The sequence below is a fragment of the Phacochoerus africanus genome, chromosome 9, assembly GCF_016906955.1.
Source record: "Phacochoerus africanus isolate WHEZ1 chromosome 9, ROS_Pafr_v1, whole genome shotgun sequence".
NCBI classification, from domain to species: Eukaryota; Metazoa; Chordata; class Mammalia; order Artiodactyla; family Suidae; genus Phacochoerus; species Phacochoerus africanus.
The window spans coordinates 34,037,566-34,065,388 of record NC_062552.1 but is presented as its reverse complement, the minus strand read 5'-3'; the positions used below and the strand labels follow the sequence as shown (position 1 = coordinate 34,065,388).

Sequence of the window (27,823 nt, the reverse complement as noted above, 5' to 3'; positions counted from 1 at the left end):
AATCCTCCACAAACACCAAGGGATTACTATATTGCAATATGATTACCACTGTAGCATTGGTTAACACTAACCCTACTGTGTCACATAATTACCATTTCTTCTTTGTAGTGAGGACAATTAAGATGTGGTCTTGGAGTGCCCATCGTGGCACAGAAGAAACGAATACGACTAGGAACCATGAGGTTGCAGGTTCAAGCCCTGGCCTCGCTCAGTGGGTTAAGGATCTGGCGTTGCTGTGAGCTGTGGTGTAGGTTGCAGACATGGCTCAGATCTGGTGTTGCTGTGGCTGTGGCGTAGGCCAGCAGCTGTAGCTCTGATTTGACCCCTAGCCTGGGAACCTCCATATGCCTCGAGTGCAGCCTTTTTTTTTTTGCCTTTTCTTGAGCCCCTCCCACGGCATATGGAGGTTCCCAGGCTAGGGGTCTAATCAGAGCTGTAGCCACCAGCCTACGCCAGAGCCACAGCAATGCGGGATCTGAGCCGTGTCTTCCACCTACACCACAGCTCACAGCAACGCCAGATCCTTAACCCACTGAGCAAGGCCAGGATCAAACCCGCAACCTCATGGTTCCTAGTCGGATTCCTTAACCACTGCACCGTGATGGGAACTCTGAGTGCAGCCTTAAAAAGCAAAAAAAAAAAAAAAAAATCCAGTATCTTAGCAACTTTGAAGTTCATAATATAGTGTTGTTGACTATAATCACTATGCTGTCCATTAGCGCTCCAGAACTTCTTTATCTACCAGTTTGCAGAGCCTGGGTTCTCAACGTGGTACATGCATCCTCCTGTCTTACTAGGCATCCACATAAGGACCATTCAATGTATTAAGTACATGGCTCTTAGGAATAACTGAGAGAACTTAAAAAGATATTTAATCCTAACAAATTACCATATGACCCAGCAATTCCGGTCCTACATATACTCAAAAGAATGGAAAACATACATTCACACAAAAACCTACACATAAATTTCATAGCATTACTCATCATAATAGCCAAAAAATGGAAACCACCCTCATGTTGGTCAACTGATGAATGGGTGAACAAACTGAGGTACATCCTTACAATGGAATCGGATCTGGCCCTAAAAGGAATGGAATACTGATAAAGGCTGCAACATAAACAAGCCTTGAAAACATTCTGTTTAATACAAGAAGTCAGTCACAAAAGACTCCATATCACATTATTCCATTTATATGAAATGTTCAGTAGAGGTAAATCCATAGAAACAGAAAGATTAGTGGTTGTCAGGGGCCAGAGGGAGGGCAGGATGGAGAGAGACTACTAATGGATACAAGGTTTCTTTTGGGAGTGATGAAAGTGCTCTGAAATTTGTGGGAAGGGTTGCAATCATTTATACTCTAAAGAATATGCTAAATACCACCGAATTGTACACTTTAAGGGTGAACTGTTATGATATGTGAATCATAATCTCAACAAGGCTCTTATTTTGCAAAAGGCTGTTGAATTCATCTTGAACTGAGGCTATTTTACCTGATAAAATTGCTATTTGTTGTAATTAAGGTTGCTGGATCATGACCAAAAGAAACTGAAAGTAATCTGCCATGGCTTTGAATTTTTACCTTTCAATTTGCAAAGAGTAAACTAGTTTCACTTCTTGGTTGCCATGGACCTCGACACCGTTATCTGTGTCATTTCCCCACCCAGAGAAGGTTTTTCTTCACTAAGACTGAAAGAGCACAAAGTTGCTATTCTCAAGAAAATGTCCTAACATTTTCCTTAAATCAAAGCACCTTTTCCCCTTTTTATCTAACTTGAAGTACTAGAGAAAATAGTTTTTTAGAACTTGAGTTTTATCCCATAACCAGGGGCTCCTAGGGCACCCCTGCTAAAAACACACAGCTGAACAATTATTCCTCACCAACAAGCAAGGTGCTCAAAACTATTATGACTTGGGGCAACATTTTAATGCCTTAAGATAAGCGATGGGAGTTCCCATCGTGGCGCAGTGGTTAAGGAATCCACTAGGAACCATGAGGTTGCGGGTTCGGTCCCTGCCCTTGCTCAGTGGGTTAACGATCCGGCGTTGCTGTGACCTGTGGGTGTAGGTTGCAGACACGGCTCGGATCCTGTGTTGCTGTGGCTCTGGTGTAGGCTGGTGGCTACAGCTCTGATTAGACCCCTAGCCTGGGAACCTCCATATGCCGCGGGAGTGGCTCACATAAAGGCAAAAAGACAAAAAAAAAAAAAAAAAGATAAGCGATGAACGTTAATATAATACTGGAGTAAGACCAGAGAAGTGTTCTTTTCATGTTTACTTTCTATAATAATAACAGTAATACTAATAACTAGAATATACTGAGCAGCTCTAATGTGCTGAATAAACACTGTCTTAGGTTCTTCACAAATAGATGTTTAATTCAGTCCTCACAGGGACCTTGAGGAAAGTATTTTTACCCTTATTTCACAGATAAGGAGACTGAGGCCTAAAGAGATTAAATCGGCTGTCCTTGATCATACAGATAACTGTCCAATAACATCTTTCTGAACTCAAATTTTCTCTCCTTTCCTTCAATATTCCTCTTCAAAATGAAAAAGGAAGCCAGAAACTTGAGGAAACTGCAAAGATTCCTCTCCCCATCTCACAAAAGTACTGCTTTGCAAAAAGTTGACTGTTCCTACAGTCCAAAAAAGGAAACATAAAAAACAAAAATTGTTAATACTGAGGAGTTCCTGTCGTGGCGCAGTGGAAACAAATCTGACTAGGAACTATGAGGTTATGGGTTCAATCCCTGGCCTCGCTCAGTGGGTCAAGGATCCGGTGTTGCTGTGAGCTGCGGTATAGGTCACAAAGGCGGCTCGGATCCTGTGTTGCTGTGGCTGTGGCGTAGGCTGGCAGCTGTAGCTCTGATTAAACTCCTAGCCTGGGAACCTCCACATGCCATGGGTGTGGCTCTGAAAAAAAAGGTATTAAAACTCAAACTCAAATGAACTCACAGCAGTCATAGGCACAAAAGATCAGGTTTTGTCCCACCTCTTAAACCCCACTTCCTGATTTAACAGTTTTCCCATAGATTCTGATTATAACCCCTTCAGACCTTCAAAATTTAATGATCTCACCATGGAAAACCCCAGAGAACAGCAGTTAGCAAGACTGGAGAGCTCCCTAGATCAGGAAGGAAAAGGAACCAGTTGGCAGGAAGCGGTGCCTGTCTAAAAACATAGAGGTCTTCAGCATTCCTATTAACACTGTGATTCCACAACACTTTAATCGGAAGCTATTTCTGCATTCCCTTGCACTATTTTTACTAAATTACTAAAAGCTGATTCCCATATGTTTAACAGCATCCTAACAGAAATAAGACTGCCATATAGCCACCAATGACCCTCATTTCTCTCTTGCTATTAAACAAACAAGCACAGGTTTAAAAGATTACTATCCCTGAATCAATTAGAAAGGGTAGCATGTGGGGGCACAACTAAACATGAATTTCATCATCAAGTGGACTGTGAATAGCAAAAATCTTAAATTTAAGATTGAAACATACACTCCTTTTACTTCTCAGGACTGCAAACAAATTGAAACTAAACCAACAACAGACTGATGAATGTAGAGTTGCTAAGAGTCTCAAGAAACGCCTAAAAGGGGGTCGGGGTGGGAGTGGAAAGTAACTTAAAAGTCTGCTCTCCAACTAAACAACTTTAAAGAATTTAGTGCATTTGCACAAGAAGTACACTATCAGGCAGAGGGGAAAAGGTTACTTGAGTTTGAACAAACCCTTATAAAATGCTAAAGAAATAATCTCGATTCTAGGTCACCCTGTAATTATTCCCAGTGGGATAGAGCCAACTCGGGATAAAGTGAGGTCGTGCTTAAGAATTTTCCTCACTTTTCTTGTCCCCCTACAGACGGTCCCAAGCTCTCATCAGAACCTCTTAGGAGTCTAGAAGAAAAATTCATACGTGCAGAGCCGGGGGAGCAAGGGAAGGGGCCACCCACGCGCAAACAACCACCTGTGCGCGGTGGAGACCACCCCCCCCAAGAAGGAGTTCTGTTTAAAGTGAGAAGCAGCTCTTGTGATGGCTTTCCGAACCCAGGACCGACACTAGTTACTCACCCAACTCCACTGTCCCTTACGCCAGAACTCCAGCCACCGGCCACCTCCCGGCTGAGGGCAGCCCCTCCAAAGCCCTACGCCCCCAGACCCGGGTCTGCTCCCACACCCAGCCATCTCCAAAGCTCGCTGCCGGCTCCTTTGCCTGACAGCTGTCTTGCCGCCACCAGGCAGCCCCAACTTCCTTCTCCCAGGTCCCCCAAACCAGCCTTCTGGGGTCGGTGGCACCCCAGGCCCGCGGGATTTAGGGTTTAGGCTCTGGAAGGGTTTGGTCCAATCCCCTCTTCCTTTCAGCGTCCTGGGCTCACCTCCCCGGCAGCTTGGCGCTTCTCTTCCAAAACTGCTTGCTGTTCTCGGCGGCCATTGCTCCAGCCCGGGGAAGGCCTTGTAGGTGGGCCGGGGGGGTGGGGGTGCTACCCAGCAGATGCCCCCAAGACCCCGCAATCGCAGGGCCAGCCCAGGCCGCTTCCCAGCCGCCGGTCACCCGCTCCCAGCTCCCGGGAGCGCCATCTTGGATGTGGGCACCGCCACCCCCCATCCAGTGCCGCTGCCATTGGTGGGCTGCGCTGGCCGTGGTCAGATGAGCCAATCGGGAGCCGGAATCCTGCAGGCCGCTGATGCCGAACTGTAACGTCAGGGGCGGGGCACACAGGTGAACCGGGAAGGCGGAGCTTGGACGAACAGGGAGGCGGGGCCGAAAGTTTTTAACCCAAGCTGGGGAAGAAGCAGGTAAAGAAAGAGACCTACGGGAAGGAGGAGAGGGTTCTGTTTTCTTTGGGGGAGGGGGCAGTAATGAGGTTCCTGAGTCTAGTATTTTGGGGAAAGAGAGAGCATATATATGAACATACATACATCCTTGACCTAAAAATAAGGGCACACGAGTGGGTTGCAGCCCATTTTTAACGTCTCCCAACTCAACGACACTCTGGTTATTACTTTCCCCGTCCCGGTTGCCTTGGCACCCTGATATTTTGTAAACTATGAAGGAAGATCAATACTGATCTGATGGCTCAGAGCTGCCAACTGTTCAACACATGAGTAACGGTTGGTTCAAAAGAGCCTCTCTCTCCTAAGGTAATTGATCACTATTAAAGGACTTGTGCTGTGGATGAAATTCAAATGATCAAACCTCTGTTTCAACCAATAACTGCCACTTTCTGACCATGAGAATCCAGATGCTGACAAACTGTTTAGGAAATATTCTTATTTTATCCATCCAATTCAGAATACCAAGTAACATTTCCTGAGAGGACAAAGCACATCCCCAAGGCATGAATCACAAATATTAAGAATGTATCCCCAAACGGAGTTCCCACTCCTGCTGTAGTGCCACAGGATCAGCAGCTGGAGCGCTGGGATGCAGGTTCAATCCCTCACCTGGCCCAGTGAGTTAAGGATCCAGCATTGTCACAGCTGCTGTGTAGCTCACAACTGCGGCTTGGATCTGATCCTTGGACCAGGAGCTCCATATGCCGCAGGAGGCAAAAAAAGAAAAAAAAGATAATGTACCCCCGAAACATCCTTATTTTCTCTTATTAATCCATTATAAATCTTTCACCTTTGACCTTACTTTCAATCTACTTTTGGCTCAGAATGAGAGTTTGTTTTTTGTTTTGTTTTGTTTTGGCAGCATCCATGGCATGCAGAAGTTCCCAGGCCAGGAAAGTGCCACTGCAGTGACCAGAGACACTTCAGTGGCAGTGGCTGAACTCAACCCACTCAACCCACTGAGCCACACAGGAAATCCTCAGAATGAGATTTAATATTAGCATTTTGAATTCTTTAATTAAATTTATTTATTTATTTTTGTCCTTTTAGGGCTGCACCCACGGCATATGAAGGTTCCCAGCCTAGGGATCTAATCAGAGCTGTAGCCTCTGGCCTGTACCACAGCCACAGCAATGTGGGATCCAAGCTACGTCTGCAACCTACACCACAGTTCATGGCAATGCCAGATCCTTAACCCACTGAGCAAGGCCAGGGATCAAACCCACAACCTCATGGTTCCTAGTAGGATTCATTTCCGCTGAGCCACGACAGGAACTTCTAGCATTTTGAATTCTTTATCGCCTATCTTGTTGGTGTTTTTGCTCTTTTTGAGTTTCCGTGGTTGTATGCCACAGTGGTGGGGGGGAGGGTAGAGGGGACAGGGAGGACACCCTAGTCCAGATAGTTTTTTTTTTTTTTTTTTATCTCAAAGGTCTGTTGAGATAGGCTGATGTTCTCCACTCTTGGTACTAGCACAGTCCTACATCATATTGGAAGGTCTAAAGGAACTTCTTTTATATGCCCTCTAACGGTCTACCTCTACATAGACATGAGCCCATTTTCAAGCTTCTTTTGTCCCCTAATTTCACAATATAAAAAGGGCTATTTTAATTTGCTCTGAATTTCCCATGTTTTCATTGATTTTCATCCTATCTTGTCTCAGAGTCACCCTTATGGGTATTTACTCCATCACACAAAATCCCCTCTATCCTTTTAATCATTATAGCTGCCTTTCTTTGGCTCTTCTTTTTCTTATGATGCAGTGCCTAGCATTGCATACTGAGCTCCAAAAGGCATTTCCTTAGGTTTGCGTTGAAGTTGGTGTTTTGTCTTCCTTCTGGACCACCAGAACTTTTGCTGGCACTTTGGATTTTACAGGAGCTGATGTCTTTTTTCTTTTTTTTTTTTTTTCCTTTTTGCCATTTCTCGGGCTGCTGCCATGGCATGTGGAGTTTCCCAGGCTAGGGGTCAAATCAGAGCTGTAGCCACTGGCCTACACCAGAGCCACAGCAACTCGGGATCCAGAGCCACAGCAATTCGGGATCCGAGCCACATCTACGACCTACACAACAGCTCACAGCAACGCCGGATTGTTAACCCACTGAGCAAGGCCAGGGATCGAACCTGCCACCTCATGGTTCCTAGTCGGATTCATTAACCACTGAGCCACAACAGGAACACCGAGGAGCTGATATCTTGAAGGGATCATCTACAGCAACTTCTGATCCCTTTCCTCAGTGGAAGCCGGCAGTTCAGAGTTCATTATCTTTTTTTTTTGTCTTTTTTTGGGTCTTTTTTGCTATTTCTTGGGCCGCTCCAGTGGCGTATGGAGGTTCCCAGGCTAGGGGTGGAATCGGAACTGCAGCCACCAGCCTACGCCAGAGCCACAGCAACGCGGGATCCGAGCCGTGTCTGCAACCTACACCACAGCTCACGGCAACGCCGGATCCTTAACCCACTGAGCAAGGCCAGGGATTGAACCCGCAACCTCATGGTTCCTGGTCGGATTCGTTAACCACTGCGCCACGATGGGAACTCCAGAGTTCATTATCTTAAAGGTGTCACCTGAATTGTCCCCTCCGTATGAGCTGCCTTACATGTGTCCACATGGCAAATCACCTGTGACTTTCTAGCCTCCTCACATAACTTTAGAAATGTTCCAGAAGATGCTCCCTATTGACTTGACATTTCACTATGTGGAAAGCAGAGTGTAATCTGTTATACCTAAAAATGTCTCAAAGTATTCCTTTTTCTTAATCATTTATGAAATGTTAAATAACACAGATTCCCAGGGGATACTGTTAACACTGTTCAACCCAGAGAAGCTGTTAATATTCCTACACTTTATTTTCTACTCCTAAGCCAGTTTCCCATCCAAGATTAAAAAAAAAAGTCTAGGAGTTCTCTTGTGGCACAGCAAGTTAAGGATCTGGCATTGTCACTATAGTGGCTTAAGTTGCTGCTGTGACAAAGCTTTGATCCCCAGCCCCAGGGACTTCCACATTCTATAGGCATGGCCAAAAAAATTTTTTTTAGTTGTCTGGTGATAACTTTTTAAAATAGTCTTTGTTGGAGTTCCTGTTGTGGCTCAGCAGTAATGAACCCAGCTAGTATCCCTGGCCTTGCTCAGTGGGTCAGGGATCTGGGATTGCTGTGAGCTGTGGTGTAGGTCACAGACACAGCTCGGATTGCTGTGGCCGTGGTGTAGGCTGGCTGCTACAGCTTGCCTGGGAAATTCCTGTGCTGCAGTGTGGCCCTAAAAAGACAAAAGAAAAAAAAAATCTTTGGTTTGAGGTTCCCAAGGGGTCCTTGGAGCACTTTTTTTTTTTCTTCTTTTTTTTAGGGCCACACCCACGGTATATGGAGGTTCTCAAGCTAGGGGTCAAATCAGAGCTACAGCTGCCAGCCTACGCCACAGCCACAGCAACACAGGATCCGAGCCACATCTCTGACCTACACCACAGCTCATGGCAATGCCAGATCCTTAACCCACTGAGCGAGGCCAGGGATTGAAACCGCAAATCTCATGGTTCCTAGTCAGATTCTTTTCTGCTGGGCCAAGGCGAGAACTCCTTTGAAGCACTTTTTAAATTTTTTCATTTTTGCCTTTTTAGGACTGCAGCTGAGGCACATGGAATTTCCCAGGCTAGGGGTCACATCGGAGCTGCAGCTGCCAGCCTCAGCCACAGCTACAGCCACGCCAGATCCGAGCCTAATCTGTGACCTGCACCACAGCTCATGGCAATGCTGGATCCTTCTTCCACCGGGCAAGGCTCAGATGGAACCTGCATTCATGGATACTCGTTGGGTTTGTTACCATTGACCCACACCCGGAACTTCCATCAAACGTTTGATTATTTTGAAACTGAAGTAGAAGGATCCCAGTGTCATCTATCTGCCAGCAAGTTTTTAACTTTTCTCTCTTTGACTGAATCCTCGAAGGAGCGTGAAACAGCTTAGATTGGAGCAGAGTGTGGAGCAAAGGGAATGAGTTGTGTCTGGGTTGGCTGTGGACTCAAAAGAGGTGGGCGTATCCCAGTCCTTAGCTAAAGCTCTATGGAAGAGATAAACCCTGAGTGGAGACATGCAGAAAAGGAACGAAAAAGACCTGAAGGACCATAGGGAGGTCCTTTCAGAGCAGCAGCTCCAGGGAGAGATAAAAATCAGGAAAAAGGCCTTTGGACTTAGTTACAAGGAGATAGCTAGCAGACTTTAACCTCCCCGTAGGAGTGGAGTGGACCCTGTGCTGAGTGGAAGGACTAAAGAAAGAAGAGCAGAAAGCAGCCCTCATAATGCACTGCTGTGTGTTGGTCCATGCGGGGATCCAAGAAAATGCAGGGACTCAAAACAAGGACCTTGCCTGATGGCAAAAAAAAAAAAACCCTCAAGGCAGGTTCCTAACCAAGGAAGGGAACTCACCTGAACAGTACAAGCCGAAGGTGGGCCTCTGGTCAGGATGAAAGCCTGCCTGTTCGGTACAAGCCGAGGGCAGGCCTCAGGTTACACAGCTCTCATTTTGATGTTGATGGGGAAGAATTGGGGCTTCCCTGGGAAAACAATTTCCATGTTTGCACTGGAGAACATGGATTGTTTCTTGGGTGACCTAGTCTTTCCTGTTGTTTTGTTACTCAGTTTTCCCCCGTCTTTCCTAGATTATTTACTTATTATTATTATTTTCCTGTGGTGATTTGTGATTTAACAAAGTTACAACAGTAATATAATAAGAATTTCATCCTGAAGGACCTTCCCCTATTTAAATCCAACTTAGTCAAAACATAGTGTTTATATAGTAAACTTCAGAGTTAGGATCTTAATGAGGTTCATAAAAGTTAGATATATTATCCAAAAAACCTAGCTGTGAGTTTTGTCTTTGATTTTAAAAGCTTTTAAGTGATAGCTAGTTTAGTTAAGTTGGTTTATATTTACTTACACTATCTCCCTGCCATAATGCTTTGAAGATAAGCACCAGTCTACAAACAAGGTTTGTGAATGCCAAATTCTTGTGTCTATGGCCTCTTCAAAGTACTAAGTTTAGTTAAGATAGAGATCTTAAAATATGATGTAAGGTTGCTAACCAATGTACTTTTAACACTGGGATGTAATCTGTAGTGAAAAACTGTCTATATAATCAACCACTGTTGCCAATAAAGTTTGAGCAGTCCCGCTCCCTGAAAGAAGGGACAAAGAGGCTGTCTCTGATGCAAAAGCCGACCTCTGTCCATCTTCTTCAGAAAAGTGTACACTCCCTGGCTGCCAGAGCTGGCCTCTGGCAGGTCCACAAAAGGGATGGTGAGGTCAGACTGGGATCTGAAGGTGGGAGAGCTTGTTCTATGCCAAAACAACCTAAACAACCAGTAGAAGGAGCCAACTGAGAGAGATCAGTTTTGTTAGGGAAGGCAAAGGGCTAAGCAAAAAGATTGAAGAAGCAAGAGATTATAGGAGTCAAGAAAGGAAGAGAGAGGAGTTTCCCTTGTGGCTCAGTGGAAATTAATCCAACTCCTATCCATGAAGGCACAGGCTTGATCCCTGGCCTCGCTCATTAGGTTAAGGATCTACCATTGCCGTGAGCTGTGGTGTGGGTCTTGGACATGGCTCGGATCTTTTGTTGCTATGGCTGTGTTGTAGGATGCCATCTGTAGCTCCGATTTGACCCCTATCCTGAGAACATCCACATGCTGCAGGTGCAGCCCTAAAAAGAAAGAAAAAAAGAAAAGAAAAAAAAGGAAGAGAGAGTAGAGTTTGAAGGAGTGGAGGGAAGATTAAGAATTTCTTTTCTAGGAGTTCCCACTGTGGCGCAGTGGGATCAGCTGCATCTCTGCAGTGCCAGGACACATGTTGGATTCCTGGCCTGGCATAGTGGGTTAAAGGATCTGGCTTTACCACAGGAGATTCCTGGCCCTGGAACTCCATGTGCCTTGGGGCGGCCAAAAAAGAAAAAAATATTTCCTTCCTAGGAGTTTATTAGAAGAAAGTAAGTCAAAAGGAGAGGGAAAAAAACCTCTGTGTACCAAGTTGTTCTTTGCCTTGTAACCAATGATAAACAGGGGACAAATCAAAAGAATATAAATTTAAACATGAAAAGGCAGTTAGACAAATTATGACATGAGGTTTGTAAACTTGAACCATGCTGTGTCATCAAATCATGCAAATTTGAATGCTACGCAGTGCATCAAAAAGTTTACGAAATGATGCGTGGTAGGAAAAAAAGCAGAATGTAAAACATCTTTGCCTAATTTCAATAAAAATATATGGGTTTTGTCAAGGAGTGGGAGAAAACATGGAAAACTTTAGCAAATTTTGTTTGATAATAGAATTATACATCTTTTTATTTCCAGGATTTTTCTGTAATCGTACATTTGTATTGTTATGAAGTATATGTCACACAAAAAATTATCAGATGGCAAACTTTTTTCCTTTTTTAATAAATTTTATTACATTTATAGTTGTACAATGATCATCCCAACCCCATTTTATAGCATTTCCACCCCAAACACCCAGTGCATCCCCCCACCCCCGGCAAACTTTTTTCTGTAAAGGGCCAGCCTGCAAATCATTTACGGCTTTGTAAACCTAGCAAAGCTGTGTTCCAATAAAACTTCATTGGTAACCACAAAAATTCAAATTTTATGATTTTCACATGTGTAAAATACCATTCTTCTTTCATTTTTTTTCCCCAATATTTAAAAAAATGTGGAACTCCCTGGTGGCTCAGCAGGTTAAGAGTCAGCGTGGTCACTGCTGTAGCTTGGATTGCTGCTGTGGCATGAGTTTGATTCCTGGCATGCCTCCGATGGGGCCAAAAAGAAAACACAAACAAACAAACAGAAACATTCTTGGTTTCCAGACCACACAAAAACAGTGCACCAGATTTGGCTCATGGATGGTAGTTTGCCAACCCCTGCGGTAAAGAATGAAGAATAAATAACAGGAGTTTCAGCTGTGATGCAATGGGATCAGTGTTTCTACAGGGCCAGGACACAGGTGGATCCCTGGCCTGGCACAGTGGGTTAAAGGATTCAGTTTTGCCGTAGGTTCCAACTGCAGCTTGGATTTGATCCCTAGGCTGGGGACTCCACATGCCTCAGGGTGGCAAAAAATAAATATAAATAAATAACCTATAAGAACAAGGTGAAAAAACAGAAAACCTTGCAGTACAATTCAAGTCTCCTTTCACCTCTCCTTGACCCCATACTCCTCCCTCTCTCCCGTGGAAACCTCCATCCACTCTCATCCAAGAGATGAGATTACTATATATGTGTGTATTTGTGAACAACATGTTTTTCATGTTTTGAAACTTTATAAATAGCAACACACTGTACATATGCTTCAGCAACTGGCTTTTTTCACTCTGCCTTCTGTTGATACAGGAGCTCTCGTTTGATCATCTCTTAACTGCCCTATTGTGTCCCACTATGTAAATATTCAGTTGTCATCTCCAGTTATTTTTATTCTGAACAGTGTTCACTTAACATTCTTTTACATATTACCATGTGTAAAATTTTCTCTAGTGTGGTGTGTTTCAAAGTACAGTTTGTTGGAGTTCCCATCATGGCTCAGCAGTTAAGGAACCCCACTAGCATCCATGAGGACGCAGGTTTGATCCCTGGCCCTGCTCAGTGGGTTAAGGATTCAGTGTTGCCGTGAGCCGTGGTGTAGGTCACAGACTCGGCTCAGATCCCACGTTGCTGTGGCTGTGGCATAGGCCAGCAGCTGCAGCTCCAATTTGACCCCTAGCCTGGGAACCTCCCTGTGCCCAGGGGTGCGGCCCTAAACAAAAAGACAAAAAAAAAAAGGACAGTTTGTCAACTATTAATGAGTTGAAATAAATGTAAAAGTTGGGACCTTGAAAGAAATAGAATAGATGGGAACATTTATACCTTAAAGTTATGCAATGTTGTGGCAATGATATCTCATCTCGGAAAAAAAAAAATAGACATGATTAGAAGAGTCAGAGTGGGTTCCCACTGTGGCTCAGTGGATTAAGAACCCAACTAGTATCCATGAGGATGAGAGTTCAATCCCTGACCTTGCTCAGTGGGTTAAGATTCTGGAGTTGCCGTGAGCTGCAGTGTAGGTTGTAGATGCGGCTCCGATCTAGTGTTGAGTGTCTGTGGTGTGGGCTGGCAGCTGCAACTCCCACTTGACTTCCATATGCCACAGGTGAGGTCCTAAAAATAAAAAATAATAATAAGATAAATAGAAGAGATCATATAATAGGAAAAAGCATTGTGCAAAATTTTTATTTTTATTTCCACTTTATATGCACTTAAACATAGGTGTGTTTGTATAGGTGTATACTTGATTGTTACGTAAAATGCATTTCTTAGTAAAGAATTTTTCAAATTTTCTGAAAGTTTGAAAGTCTGAAAAATTACTGCTTTACAGTACCAAGGACTACTCAGGGAAAACATTGCTGCATCACAGAATATGCACAATTTCCTCTTAACTAGATACCTCAAAATGTTCTCCAAGGAGTTCCTGTTGTGACTCAGTGGGTTAAGAACCCAACTAGTATCCATGAGGACACAGGTTCAATCCCCGGCCTTGCTTAGTGGGTTAAGGATCTGGCTTTGCTGTGAGCTGCAGCATAGGTGGCAGATTCGACTCAGACCCTGTGTTGCTGTGGCTGTAGTACAGGCCCTAAAAAGACAAAAAAAAAAATGCTCTCCAAAATGGTTTTCCCAGTTTGTATTGGTCCTCATGGCAATGATCGAGAGTTTCTACTGCTTCACATCCTCACCCATAGTCGGTTATTCTCATGGGATGTTAAATATATCACATGCACAAAAGAATATAAAATATGCATAGTTTGGGGAGTTCCCACGATGGGGTTGGTGGTGTCTTGGGAACGCTGGCACGTTGGGTTCAATCCCTAGCCCTGCACTGTGGGTTGGGGATCCAGCATTGCCATAGCCGTGGCTTATGTCGCAGCTGTGACTCAGATGTGATCCCTGGCCTGGGAACTCCGTATGCAGTGGGGCAGCCAAAAAAGAAAAACAGTATGCATAGTTCAACGAATAATGTATCTAAGATACACATAAGATCACCTGTATCTTAGACACCTTTTGGGAGGTCCCTTCCTATGGGCATCCCCCCTTCTCCTTTCTTCAGGTATAACCTCTGTGCAGAATTTTGTATTAATCATCCTCTGTTTATATTTTTCAATCTATGCTTGTAACCTTAAATAATGTATGGTTTATATGAATGATATTGTATTGTATCCTGTCTCCTGTTGCCTGCTTCTTGTAGACAACAGTATGGTTTTGAGGTTTGCCCATGTTAATAATAGCTATAGTTCACTCATTTTGCACTGCCGTGTAATATTCCATTTTATAAGTAGCACAGTTTATCTGTGTTACTACTGGTGAGCATTTAGTTGTTTCAGGCTGACCTGCAGCCTGAAGCATGAGTGAGAAAAACAGATGCTTGTGATTGTAAACCACTGTATGTTGCATCATTAGTGTGGCAATAACTGATTGTTAACAGAAGTGAAATGGAAGAAAAGAAGAAAAGTGAGTACTTTTCAAGAAATACTCAAGAAAGAGTACTTGGAGTACTCTTTCAAGAAGCTTAGCTACAAAGAGATTGTCTGCTCTTCCTCCGTCTCCTCTTCCTCCTCCTCTTCTCTCTCATCATTGTTGTTCTGTTTTAGTTCTTTAGCTGCCTATAATATAAGCCCCTTTCCCATGTGTGGAGAATTTTTCACTCTGTGAAACCTTGGAGGAAGCAGAGCCCACCTGCCTGTATTGTGGATAAAATGGCAGCTTCTTACTTTCCCATCTTCCTTGTGACCTAAGTCATGTGCACCTGTCATAGGCTCTGCTAATAAAAATTTCCCAACTAGGCTTTGAATCAGGAGGAGCTTGTGATGCAAAGAAAAAATAAAACAGGAGAATCCATTCTGATGTTGGGCAGTGCCAGGTGTGACAGCAGCACGCAATGTGGGGGAATAGCTGTGGCAGCAGCAACATATAGAGTCCGGGACTTGAAGGCCTCCCAGTGCACCTGTGGCATCAAACGCTCATCACTGGCTGTGGCAGAGTCTTCAGTGGCCCAGCTCTGTGACACTGGCTACCCTACTGCAAGCATAAACCTCTGGACATGGTGTAGGAGACTGACTGCATTAATACCCCTGTTCTTTGCCTCTCCCTGTGTCTGTGTTATCTTGTGGGACCTTCTCATTCTAACCCTGGACTCAGTCTTGTGTGTGTTTTCATCAGTGGATGTTAGCAAGCATTACATAGGCAGATGTTTGAAAAGCATCCACGTGACTACAACTTGCTCTCTTAGTCTGTTCGTACTGCTATAACAAAATACTATAGGCTGAGTGGATTGTTTTATTTATTTTTTATTTTTATTTTTTTGTCCTTTTCAGGGCCACACCTACAGGCTAGGGCTTGAATCGGAGCTGTAGCCGCTGGCCTACACCACAGCCACAGCAACACGAGATCCAAGCCGTGTTTGCGACCTACACCAGAGCTCGCGGCAATACCAGATTCTTAACCCACTGAGCAGGGCCAGAAATCAAACCCGAGTCCTCATGAATGCTAGTCGGGTTCCTTAACCGCTGAGCCATGACGGGAACTTGAGTGGCTTGTAAACAACAGAATTTTCTCACGGTTGTAGAGGCTGGAGATCTAAGATCAGGGTTCTGGAAAAGGTCATCTTCTGGGTTTCAGACTGCCACCTTCTCTGTGGAAGTAGCAAAGGATCTTTCTGGGACCTTTGTTTTGTTTTGTCTGGGCCATGCCTGCAGCATACAGAAGTTCCTGGACTAGGGACCAAACCCACACCACTGCAGCAACCTGAGCCACAGCAGTGACAATGCCAGATCCTGGTAACCCGCTAGGCCACCAGAGAACTCCTCTTCGACCTCTTTTATAAAGGCACTAATTTCATTTGGGAGGGCTCCACCCCCATGATCTAATCACTTTCTAAATATTCCTCTTTGGAGCTTCCATCGTGGCTCAGCCGGTTGAGAACCCGACTAGTATCCATGAAGATGCAGGTTCAATCCCTGGCCTTGCTCCGTGGGTTAAAGATCCAGCATTGCTGCAAGCTGTGGTGTAGATCACAGATGTGGCTTGGATCTGACTTTGCTGTGGCTGTGGCGTAGGCAAGTTCCATGTGCCCAGGGTACAGCTCTAAAAAGAAGAGAAAAAAAAAAAAGAATTCAACTGCAGGGGTTTGGGTTGCTGCGGAGGTGCTGGTCTGATCCTTGGCCTGGTGCAGTGGGTTAAAGGATCCAGTGTTCCCACAGCTGTGGCATAGGTTGCAGCTGTGGCTTGTATTCAGTCCCTGGCTTGGGAACTTCCATATGCCTCGGGTTCGGCCATAAAAAAATCAAAACCAAAACCTAAAACAAAACACAAACCCTCCACTTTCTAATATTATCACCTCAGGCATTAGGTTTTCAACGGAGGAATTTTGCAAGGACAAAAACATTCGATCTGTAGCACTCTTGTTGCCCTCTGCCACTGCCATTACAACATGTCTAGGCTAGCCTGTTGGTTGATGAGAAACATGTGGCGCAAGGCCCAGTCTCCCTGAGTTATCCCAGCTGAGGCCATCCTAGATCAGCCAACAGCCAGTTGACCCTCAGGCATATCAATGAGCTCAGCCAAAATCAACAGAACTGTCTAGCCAACCAAGAGTTGACCCCAGACACTCAGTTGAGTCCAGCTGAAATCAGCCCAGCTCAGCCCAGCCCCAGATAAGCTGAACCCCACAGACTTATGAACTAAGCAATGGTCATTGTTCTGTGCCCCTGAGGTTTTGTGGTTGTTTATGTAGCATTGTTGTGGCATAGATAACTGGCCGTCTCCACGAGTCTATGAGCCCCGACTGCTCTGCTTTAAGTCAGCCAAGAGCTGGGATCTATTGATTGCTCTAACAATAGAGAAACACTGAATATGAATTAGAGAGAAAAACGCAGGGTCAAAGGAGAGATTGTTTGAACTGGGAGCGCCTCAAGCATGCTTATAAGAGTGCAGGCGATTGTATTTATTAGCGTATAAGTTTGGCTCCAAGATAACAGTGCTTTAAACATGATAGAAGTTTACAGCTTTCCTCTCTCATGTAAGAGCCTATGTAAATCTCTGCTCTGTACATTTTCAGAGGCCTGGACTCCTTCTGTTTATCAGGTCCTTGCCCAGTTGGTCTGAGATGACTCCCTACTCATACACCTTTCAGCCACTGAAGAGGGAAAAAAGGGGAACCCTTGTCTTTCTCCTTGATACCTGAGGGTTAGAGGAGTTCCTGTAGTGGTTAAGAATCCGAGGTTAAGAATCCGAGTTGTTGGAGTTCCCTTAGTGGCTCAGTGGTTAACGAATCCGACTAGGAACCATGAGGCTGCGGGTTTGGTCCCTGCCCTTGCTCAGTGGGTTAACGATCCGGCGTTGCCGTGAGCTGTGGTGTAGGTTGCAGACGCGTCTTGGATCCTGCATTGCTGTGGCTCTGGAGTAGGCTGGTGGCTATGGCTCCGGCTCCGATTCGACCCCTAGCCTGGGAACCTCCATATGCACGGGAGCAGCCCAAGAAATAGCAAAAAAAAAAAAAAAAAAAAAAAAGGGAGTTCCCGTTGTGGCACAGTGGTTAATGAATCCCACTAGGAACCATTAGGTTGCGGGTTCGGTCCCTGGCCTCGCTCAGTGGGTTAACGATCCGGCGTTGCCGTGAGCTGTGGTGTAGGTTGCAGACGCGTCTCGGATCCTGCGTTGCTGTGGCTCTGGCATAGGCTGGTGGCTATGGCTCCGGCTCCGATTCGACCCCTAGCCTGGGAACCTCCATATGCTGCGTGAGCGGCCCAGGAAATAGCAAAAAGACAAAAAAAAGAATCCGAGTTGTCTCTGTGGTGTCATGGGTTTGCCCCTGACTTGGCACAGTGGATTAAAGGTACAGTGCTTTGGGGGGTTGGGTTTTTTTTTTTTTTTTTTGGTCTTTTTAGGGCCGTACCCATGACATATTGAAGTTCCCAGGACAGGGATCGAATCAGAACTATATATAGCTGCTGGCCCTTGCCACAGCCACAGCAACGTGGGATCTGAGACGCATTTGTGACCTACACCACAACTCATGGCAAGGATGGATCCTTAACCCCTGAGTGAGGCCAGGGATCAAACCCATGCTCTCATGGATATTAGCCAGGTTCTTAACCTGTTGAGCCACAACGGGAACTCCAAAAAATAAAATAAAAAGTAAAATACTGCTATCTGGGTCCCACCCAGAGAATGTTCTCATGGCTGTAGGGTGGGGCCCCAGCACTTTCAGTCACTGTAATGTGAAGCCCGGGTTGAGCTTCGCCAAATTTATCTGCTCACTGCCACCAGCCCCAGACTGCATCCTCCTGCCTCCCCACTCACACTCCCGAATCCATTTTATTTCTATTTTTTGTCCACTCACACTCCCGAATCCATTTTATTTCTATTTTTTGTCTTTTTTAGGGCCGAACCCGAGGCATATGGAAGTTCCCAGGCTAGGGGTCCAATTGGAGCTGTAGCCGCCGGCCTACACCACAGCCACAACAACAGGGGATCCGAGCTGCATCTTCGACCTACACCGCAGCTCACGGCAATGCCGGATCCTTAACCCACTGAGCGAGGCCAGGGACCGAACCCGCAACCTCATGGTTCCTAGACGAATTCGTTAGCCATTGAGCTACAATGGGAACTCCCCAAATCCATTTTAAACAGACTTCTGTCTTCCTAAAGCTGTTACTGCCTGGTTTCCATCTCTCTCTTTATTGTTTCTTCAGGTGAATCGGCGCTGGGGGGGGGGAGGCGGCAGAAACCCTGGTAATTTACCACCTTGGCAGGAGCCAGAATTCTCCCCCCACTTTGTTTTGTCTTGTTTTCTGATTAAAACACAGTTGATTTACAATGTTGTGTTAGTTTCAGGTATATGGCAAAGGTCCCCCCCACAGTTTGTCTTCACAGGAGGTCTCAGCATGAGACAGCAGCACTGGTGTGGGATGACGGCCAAAATGGGCTCCGTGTTATCAGGGGTCTTTACCATCATGGCCATCGACTTGTACCTCATCTTTGAATGCAAGTACTTAATGAAAGGCAATTGCACTGAGTTATCCTCACAGATCAGGGGTACAGGGATGCTGGCAAAGCAAGCCATCATCTGCTGGAGTTGGACAATCGTCTTCTGCCTTTCTTTCATCACTCTCATCATCAGCTGCTTGCTCCTCTACTCAATATACACCCAGATATACAGGGGCTTGGTCATCTATGTCATCTGGATCTTTTTCTATGAAACCGTAAACATTGTAATACAAATCCACACCAACGATAACTCTAACCCGGAAGAGGTCAGAATCCTGCGCTGGTTTGGTTTGGTATCCCGTACACTGATGCACTGTTTCTGGATGTTCTTTGTCATTACCTATGCCTACGTGATCTACAAAAATCAAAGCCCCAGCAATATCATTTCCTACAATAGACGGATTTCGACGGGCAGTGGAGAGTTCTCATGGCGGAAATCAAAGATAATCAACTTGACCCGCCAGTATAATGAATGATGTTGGCCCTTTTCTTTCCCCTGAGGGGTAGATCTCCCCGGTTCTCATGGTTCAGTTTCCATCTCTTTTACTTTTCAGCAAGTAGAGACTCTACCGCCGCCGCTCTTAGGAGGGAATACGGAGAGAAATGTGATCATGGTCGCAACTGGAACATCCTGCTCCTTGAGGATGTTTAAAGGACATGGTTCTTTATCAAGTGCTCCTTGCGTTCCCCTTTCCTTTTCTTGTCAGTGCCACCTTACTGGTCAAAATGAAGAGGGCAAGTAATAAAGTGAAGCTGAATCGCAGCCTGGCCATTCTTTCATCTTGGTATATCTTCATCAGCCTTCAACCCACAGCTCTCTGGCTTAACCCTGGGACAGGCAAATCTGTATTTATATTTCAGATTGTTGTAACACAAAGAATATTGTTGGTGCCTTGATGTGCACCCTATGTCCTCTAAATTATATTCCAGAATAAAACTAGAGGAAAATCAGACTTCATTTTCTGACTTGACCCCACCCTCCCCTGACCCCCTGCCCCTCTCCCCAATTTTTTTTTTAATGATTTTTCTTCCTTTATTTCTAAGTGTTTTGAGGTGGCATCCACCGTGCTTTTCTTTTCTTCTTTTTTTTTTTTGTCTTTTTGCCTTTTCTTGAGCCACACTCCCACAGCATATGGAGGTTCCCAGGCTAGGGGTCTAATCAGAGCTGTAGCTGCCAGCCTACGCCAGAGCCACAGCAACGTGGGATCCGAGCCACCTCTGTAACCTACACCACAGCTCACAGCAACGCCGGATCCTTAACCCACTGAGCAAGGCCAGGGATCGAACCCGCAACCTCATTGTTCCTAGTCAGATTCATTAACCACTGTGCCATGACAGGAACTCCTCCATATTTGTTAAGGAGCATAAAGGCACTTGGTTAATCAAAAGGTGTTTGGTAAATTTTTCTGTCATTGTGTTGGACACTGCAAGAGGACACCAAAAAAGTAGATGTGAAGCCTGACCTTGAGGATTTTGCAGTTTAGTGGGAGAGACTAAATCCTGCTTATGAATCAATTAGCCAGCTGCATAAGAGATTACCAGATTACACGTTATCACATAACAACAAACGTCACTTTGAATTCAGGTTCAAAAACTGTCAGAAGTAGTTTAGGCCAGGGTGGAAGACAAACTGGGCAAACCTCTCCTTCTAACATTAGACATTAGGTTAGGCATTCATTTATTTAATAGATTTTTTGAAGTATAGTTGACATATGATAAATTGCACTTTTTTTTAAGGGCCCCATCCGCAGCATATGGAAGTTCCCTAGTTAGGGGTTGAATCGGAGCCTACACCACAGTTCATGGCAACGCTGGATCCTTAACCCACTGAGCAAGGCCAGGAATTGAACCTGTGTCCTCATGGATGCTAGTCAGATTCGTTTCTGCTGAGCCATGATGGGAACTCTGCACATATTTAAAGAATACATTTTGATAAATGTTTTTTTGTTGTTGTTTTCTTGTTTGCTTTTTTTAGGGCCTCATCCTCAGCTTAGTGAAGTTCTTAGGCTAGCGGTTGAATCAGAGCTGTATCTGTTGGTCTACGCCACAGCCACAGCCACTCCAGATCTGAGCCGTATCTGTGACCTACACCACAGCACACAGCAATGCCGGATCCTTAACCCACTGAGTGGGGCCAGGGATAGAACCCATGTCCTTATGGATACTAGTGGAGTTTATTACTGCTGAGCCGCAATGGGAACTCCTGCAATAGGAGTTTTTATGGTTCCTTTTTTTTTTTGCCTTTTCTTGGGCCGCACTTGTGACATATGGAGGTTCCCAGGCTAGGGGTCTAATCGGAGCTGTAGCCGACAGCCTATGCCACAGCCACAGCAATGCTGGATCCGAGCCATGTCTGTGACATACACCACAGCTCACAGCAATGCTTCATCCTTAACTCACTGAGCAAGGCCAGGGATCGAACCCGCAACCTCATGAATAGGAGTTGTTTTGTTTTGTTTTGTTTTTTGGTCTTTTTGCTATTTCTTGGGCCGCTCCCGCGGCACATGGAGATTCCCAGGCTAGGGGTCCAATCGGAGCTGTAGCCACCGGCCTACGCCAGAGCCACAGCACTGCGGGATCCGAGCCGTGCCTGCAACCTACACCACAGCTCACGGCAACGCCGGATCGTTAACCCACTGAGCAAGGGCAGGGACCAAACCCGCAGCCTCATGGTTCCTAGTCGGGTTCGTTAACCACTGCGCCACGACGGGAACTCCATGAATAGGAGTTTTTAAAGTGGTGTTGGGGAAGATGTCTGCCTAAGAAGTCAGGATCACAATAGTCACTAATGACTTCAATAAGGAGATCAGATTTGATATCTCTTGAAAGGTAAGTATGATTTTAACATGTGACAAAGAGCCAAGACAGTACTCCACACAGCATTCATGATGGACCGAAACATCACAGCCACCAGGGGTCACCGACCTTGATCCTTAGGTTTTGCTTTTTATTTTATTTTTTCCAGCTTTACTAGGGTATACCTGACAAAGAAAATTGTAAAGAGGCTTTGCTTTCTCTTGGATTTAAAAAAAAAATGTGATATTAATAGTCATAATAAATAATAAAACTTTGCCCTCCTTGCTTCCTCCCTCCAAATTTATGTTTTAAGTTGCATTTAAATGGACGTACAGGAGTTCCCATTGTGGCGGAGTGGAAACAAATCTGACGAGCATCCATGAGGATCCCTGGCCTCGCTCAGTGGGTTAAGGATCTGGAGTTTCCATGAGCTGTGGTGTAGGTTGCAGATGCAACTCAGATCTGGCGTTGCTGTGGCTGTGGTGTAGGCTGGCAGCTATACCTCCGGTTTGATCCCTAGCCTGGGAACCTCCACATGCCTACAAAGCAAAAACAAAGTAAAAAATAAAGGGACATACATACAGCAGAAATTGACAGAGTTGTAAATCAACTATAGTAGAAAAAATTTTAAAAACTCAAAAAAATCAAAAATAAATAAATGGACATACAATGCATATTTTAAAAAGACAAGCCTTTGTCAATAAGCATTATGGAGAGATCAATTTCTGGTATGACAGTATAAGGAGATCCATGGACCTCCTCCCCAGTAAAACTGATAACAATTATTAAACACACACACCCTTGTAAAGCCTCTGGAAATGGCCCTAAGGGTGTGCAGCAAATGAAGAGACATCTCTTTAGAAAAATCAATGGAGATTTGGTAAGAAAAGTGAGATTCTGTGGTATTTGAACCCAAACCACTTCCTTCCTCTCCTCTCCCAGCTCAGCCTGGCAGAAACTCTACTCCAGACTGGTGCAGCCAAGAAATGGGGGTCCCTTTCCCTCGCCCTGCAGTCTGGGTTTTCTTCCCAGGAGGAGCAGACCCTGGTATTTCGTATCCCATCTGCCAGGAACCTGTCGCTGAGGCTAAGAGCCGGGGACTCCCTTCTGATGCCTGGCCCCTTCTCATGGGATGGAGGCATTACCTTAGGTGTGGCACCACTGAGAAGTGGGATGCTCCAGTTGCCTTTGCCCCAGGTTAAGCTGGTGGTTCTAATAACAGGAGAGGCAAACCAAGAAGATCTCAGACCCCTGTCTTCCCTTTCCCCCAGGGCTAGAGATTATGCAATCTGAGCAGAGAGAAAAAAGACAAAGAAAAATAAACAGACCCAAAGAGAAATGTGGAGCGTGATTAAGCATACTAACCAACACTGCATAATGGGAGCCTTGGAAGAGGAGATAGAGAAAAGAACTGAAAAAAAATTTGAAGAAAAAAAATGGCTGAAATCTTCTCAGGTTTATTGAAAACACATCCAAGAAACTCACTGACATTCAATTAAGATAAATTAAATTGGGAGTTCCCCCTGTGGCTTAGCAGTAACAAGTCTGACTAGTATCCATGAGGATATGGGTTCCATTCCTGGCCTCGCTCGTCGGGTTAAGGATCCAGTGTTGCCAGGAGCTGTGGTGTAGGTGGCAGATGAGGCTTGGATATGGCGTTGCTGTGGCTCTGGTATAGGCCGGCAGCTGCAGTTCCGATTTGACCCCTAGCCTGGGAACTTCCATATGCAGCACATGTGACCCTAAAAAACAAACAAGCAAAAATGCTCTAGAAACTGCCTTGTGTGTGGCTTTTCCGGTAAGCAGCCTGAGGTGATCTCTAAAATGGTTCGCTATGTACAGGACCCAGAAAACCCCACAAGATCATGCAAATCAAGAGGTTCAAATCTTCGTGTTCACTTGAAGAACACTCATGAAACTGCCCAGCCCATTAAGAGTATGCGTATTCGAAAAGCCACCAAGCATCTGAAGGATGTCCCTCTACGGAAGCAAAGTGTGCCAGTCCATCGTAACAGTGGCGGAGTTGGTTATGTGCCCCAGGCCAAACAGTGGGGCTGGACACAGGGTTGGTGGCCCAAAAAGAGTGCTGATTTTTATTGCATGTGCTCAAAAATGCAGAGAGTAATGTTAAATTTAAGGGCTTGATGCAGATTCTGTGGTCATTGAGCACATCCAGGTGAACAAATCTCCTAAGATACACAGCGAAGGACTTAACAGACCTCGTGGTCACGGTCAGATCAACCCTTACATGAGCTCCCCCTGTCCCACTGAGATGATCCCGACTGAAAAAGAGCACATTGTTCCTAAGCCAGAAGAGGAGGTTGCACCAGAAGAAAAAGATCCTAGAAGAAACTAAAGAAACAAAAATTTATGGCCTGGGAATAAATTTCACAAAAATAAATGCAAATAAAAGTAAAAAACAAAAAAAAAAGAAAGAAAAAAGAAATGGCTCTGTGAGCAGGGATGAGGTGAGGTGTGGTTGCTGGGGACAGGAAAGTGTCAGTGCAGCTCTCCACCAGCCAGCACACTGCCTCGGCCACCCCATCTTCGACCCTTCCGAGCCTCGGGTGCAATGAAAGGTTTGTGTATCAAGGAGTAAACTATGGAGTCACACACAGCTGGGGGAGTAAGTAGGGAATAAGGCGTAAAAATATTTGGGATGAACCTTGAAAATATGTTGTGGGAGTTCCCGTCGTGGCACAGCGGTTAACAAATCCGACTAGGAACCATGAGGTTTGGGGTTCGATCTCTGGCCTCACTCAGTGGGTTAAGGATCCAGGGTTGCCGTGAGCTGTGGTGTAAGTTGCAAATGTGGCTCGGATCCTGTGTTGGCTCTGGTGTAGGCTTGCTGCTACAGCTCCAATTAGACCCCTAGCCTGGGAACCTCCATATGCTCCAGGTGTGGCCCTAGAAAAGACAAAAAAAAAAAGAAAATATGCTGTGAAGTAAGCCAGACGCAAAAGGACAAAAGGACAAATACTATTTGATGCCATTTATATGAGGTGCTTAGAGTAATCAGATTCATAGAGACGGAAAGTAGAAGTAACAAGGGGCAAGGGGAAAAATCAGTGTTTGATGAGTACAGGAGGTTTTTTTTGTGTGTGTGGTTTTTGGTTTTTGGTTTTGGTTTTGTTTTTTTTTTTTTGCTTTTCGGGGCTGTGCGTGCGGCATATGGAAGTTTCCACTCTCGAGGTCAAATCGGAGATGTATCTGCAACCTAGACCACAGCTCATGGCAGCGCCGGATCCTTAACCCACTAAGCGAGGCCAGGGATCAAACCCACATCCTCAGGGATACTGGTTGGGCTTATTGCCACTGAACCACAATGGGAACTTCCTTTTTTTTTTTTTGAGAATATGAAAAAGTTGAGATGGGTGCTGGTGATGGTTGCACAACAATGTGAATATCCATAATGCCACGGAATTGTACACTAAAAAAGAGTTAAACGGGATGATGAATATTATATACATTTTGCCACAGCAATAAAACTGTTGCTACTGACAAAAAAAAAAAAAAAAAGGAGTTTCCTGGTGGTTCCACGGATCCAGGGATACGGTGTTGTCACTGTCGTGGCTCAGGTTCAAACCCTGGCCTGGGAATTTCCGCATGCCACAGGTGCAGCCAATAGTAGTAATAATAATAATAAAATGTAATTTAATTTTTAAAAAAGGAGAAGAAGAATATTTGGGGTTGATTGAGCAAGTGAGGAGGAGAAAGCGGAAGGAGGCCACAGCCCCTCATGGGAAACAGAGCAGCCGGAGGACTGCACGTGTCCCCTTGTGTGTGACTGTTCCCCACTGTCCCTCACAGCCTCCCCCATTCCTTTCTCTGCTCACGGAAGCCTGTGACTTGGGACAACTCTGGATGAGACCCAGGGAGTAAACCAGCAGGAGTGCTCTTTGCGCCACCTTAAAGCACCGCAGAGCTACCTGAGGACTATCCAATGGTACCTTGGGACGAGGGCCGCGGCTCCCAGTGATGTGCTCACCTGAAGCTGGCGAGGCCGGAGCAGGGACCAGAGCCCATGTCCCTGGACTTCCAGCCCATGGCCTGTCCATATGGCATTCTTACCCACAGCTCTTCCACTTACATCTAGTGGCTTGAGAGAAATTCATCTAGGCCTGCCTCTGTCATCATTTTTTTTCTTTTTCACAACCGCACCCATGGTATATGGAAGTTCCCAGGCTAGGGGCTGACTTGGAGCTACAGCTGCCAGTCTACACCACAGCCACTCAGGATCCTTAACTCCCTGAGCACGGCCAAGGATCAAACCCACATCCTTATGGATACTAGTCAGGTCCATCACCTGCGGAGCTGCAATGGGAACTCCTAGCTCCGTCGTCTTCTCATGTGTCTCCATGACTTTTTTGTCCCCTGCAGCAGATACTCTGGCAAAACACCTACAAAATGAATGACAAAAAGTTCTCCTTCATGCTGGGCGTCTTCTCCCTCCTCAACACCATCCAGTTCCTCATCTTTGAAGTGAATGAGGTTAGATCCATTGGCTACGAGGACCACTTTAGCATCTACAAGGTGACAAACCTTAAGCTGGTCTCTTGGGTCATGACCTACGAGAGTAGCATCAACATCTGCCTATCAACCATCACCATCGTGCTCAGCTCCGTGCTCCTTGGCTGCATCCACGTCAACAACTACCTGGGGCTGCTGTGCTACGCCGTGTGGATCATCACCTATGAGCTCCTCAGCTTCACCGTGGTCCTGCTCACCTACGGGGCCATCAAAGAGCAGTTCAAGGAGCTGGGTTACCTGCACTTGGTCTTCCAAATCTCCCGGATGCTCCTGCACTTTTGCTGCCTGCCCTTCCTCACCAAGCACATGTACACCCTTTACAAGAACCCCAGGATGCTAAGCAAGTTAGGCCATCGCAGACACTCCTCTGTCAGTACCGTTACCTCCTGGCCCCCTGTCAGGCTGGGAAACTTGTACCACAAGTTAAACTGAACCATGCCAGGAAGAAGGCAGAAAGAGGCCCAGTGCTCCCCAACGGTGGCTCCCCCTTCCCTGACGGCCTTCTGTTGATTCTGCTTCCTTTTGGGGATTCTCAAGTTTGATGCACTTAAGAATGGCTCTTGCAGGGGAGGGAAGGTTGCATGGACCAATTATTGTGCATGTGTGCGTTTGTGACTTCTTTTGGCATTTAATTATAGACTGCATTTGTGCTCATCTAACCATCTCATTGGTATGTGCTGTTATTTCACATGGTACCCCCTCTCTACACATCCTTACACATTCTCCCCCCCCGCCTTTTTTTGGTCTTTTGTCTCTTTAGGGCTGCACCTGTGGCATATGGAGGTTCCCAGGCTAGGGGTGGAATCCAAGCTACAGCTGCCAGCCTACACCACAGCCACAGCAACGCGGGATCCGAGCAGTGTCTGCAACCTATACCACAGCTCACGGCAATGCTGGATCTTTAACCCACTGGGAGAGGTCAGGGATTGAACCCATGTCCTCATGGATGCTAGTCGGGTTCATTAACCACTGCGCCATGATGGGAACTCCCTTTTTCCCTTTTTAAGGCCTTTTTTTTTTGTCTTTTTGCCATTTGCCTCCCGCAGCATATGGAGGTTCCCAGGCTAGGGGTCTAATTGGAGCTGTAGCTGCCGGCCTGCACCAGGGCCACAGCAATGCGGGATTCAAGCCTTGTCTGCAACCTACACCACAGCTTGCAGCAACGCTGGATCGTTAACCCACTGAGCAAGGCCAGGGATCGAACCCGCAACCTCATGGTTCCTAGACGGATTTGTTAACCACTGAGCCACGATGGGAACTCCACAACTTTGGTTTCTAATTTTTCTCTTGTGGATCTCCCCAATGATGCCTAGTTCTGCTGAGTCCTTGATGAGCAGTGCTGTCCAACAGAAATTTCTGTGCTTAATGGAACTGTTTTACATCTATGCCATCCAGGAGCCACCTGTGGCTATTGAGTACTTGGGATGTGGCCATGACAATCCAGGAAACAAATTTTAAATTTAATTCCATTTGGAGTTCCCGTCATGGCACAGAAGGAAGTGAATCAGACTAGGAACCATGGGGTTGCCAGTTCCATCCCTGGCCTTGATCAATGGATTGGGGATCTGGCATTGCCATGGGCTGTGGTGTGGGTTGCAGATGCAGC

General features: G+C 45.7%; 3 protein-coding genes and 1 pseudogene across 4 annotated transcripts in view; 3 read left to right on the top strand and 1 right to left on the bottom strand.

Moving 5' to 3' along the window:
* Window positions 1-4,611, bottom strand: part of TBC1D22B (TBC1 domain family member 22B) — a 69,788-nt gene extending 65,177 nt beyond the window's left edge. The window contains exon 1 of one of the 2 annotated variants that reach the window (XM_047795134.1): window positions 4,384-4,611. In XM_047795134.1, coding sequence (XP_047651090.1) covers window positions 4,384-4,439 — 56 coding nt within the window. In that variant the 5' untranslated portion in view covers window positions 4,440-4,611. The remainder of the gene's footprint in view (window positions 1-4,383) is intronic. The other variant, XM_047795133.1, reaches the window with a different exon arrangement.
* Window positions 4,612-18,788: 14,177 nt separating this feature from the next.
* TMEM217 (transmembrane protein 217) lies at window positions 18,789-19,367 on the top strand. The gene has a single exon (XM_047797256.1). It carries the CDS (start codon window positions 18,789-18,791, stop codon window positions 19,365-19,367), a length of 579 nt encoding a protein of 192 aa, XP_047653212.1.
* Window positions 19,368-23,511: 4,144 nt separating this feature from the next.
* Window positions 23,512-24,072, top strand: LOC125135728 (60S ribosomal protein L17-like; annotated as a pseudogene).
* Window positions 24,073-26,055: 1,983 nt separating this feature from the next.
* Window positions 26,056-26,692, top strand: TMEM217B (transmembrane protein 217B). The gene has a single exon (XM_047797154.1). It carries the CDS (start codon window positions 26,095-26,097, stop codon window positions 26,647-26,649), a length of 555 nt encoding a protein of 184 aa, XP_047653110.1. The 5' UTR covers window positions 26,056-26,094; the 3' UTR covers window positions 26,650-26,692.
* Window positions 26,693-27,823: the final 1,131 nt, after the last annotated feature.

Bases quoted from the DNA above. Each gene is read 5' to 3' on its own strand.
- TMEM217 (XM_047797256.1), top strand. From the start codon at position 18,789: ATGAGACAGCAGCACTGGTGTGGGATGACGGCCAAAATGGGCTCCGTG.
- TMEM217B (XM_047797154.1), top strand. From the start codon at position 26,095: ATGAATGACAAAAAGTTCTCCTTCATGCTGGGCGTCTTCTCCCTCCTC.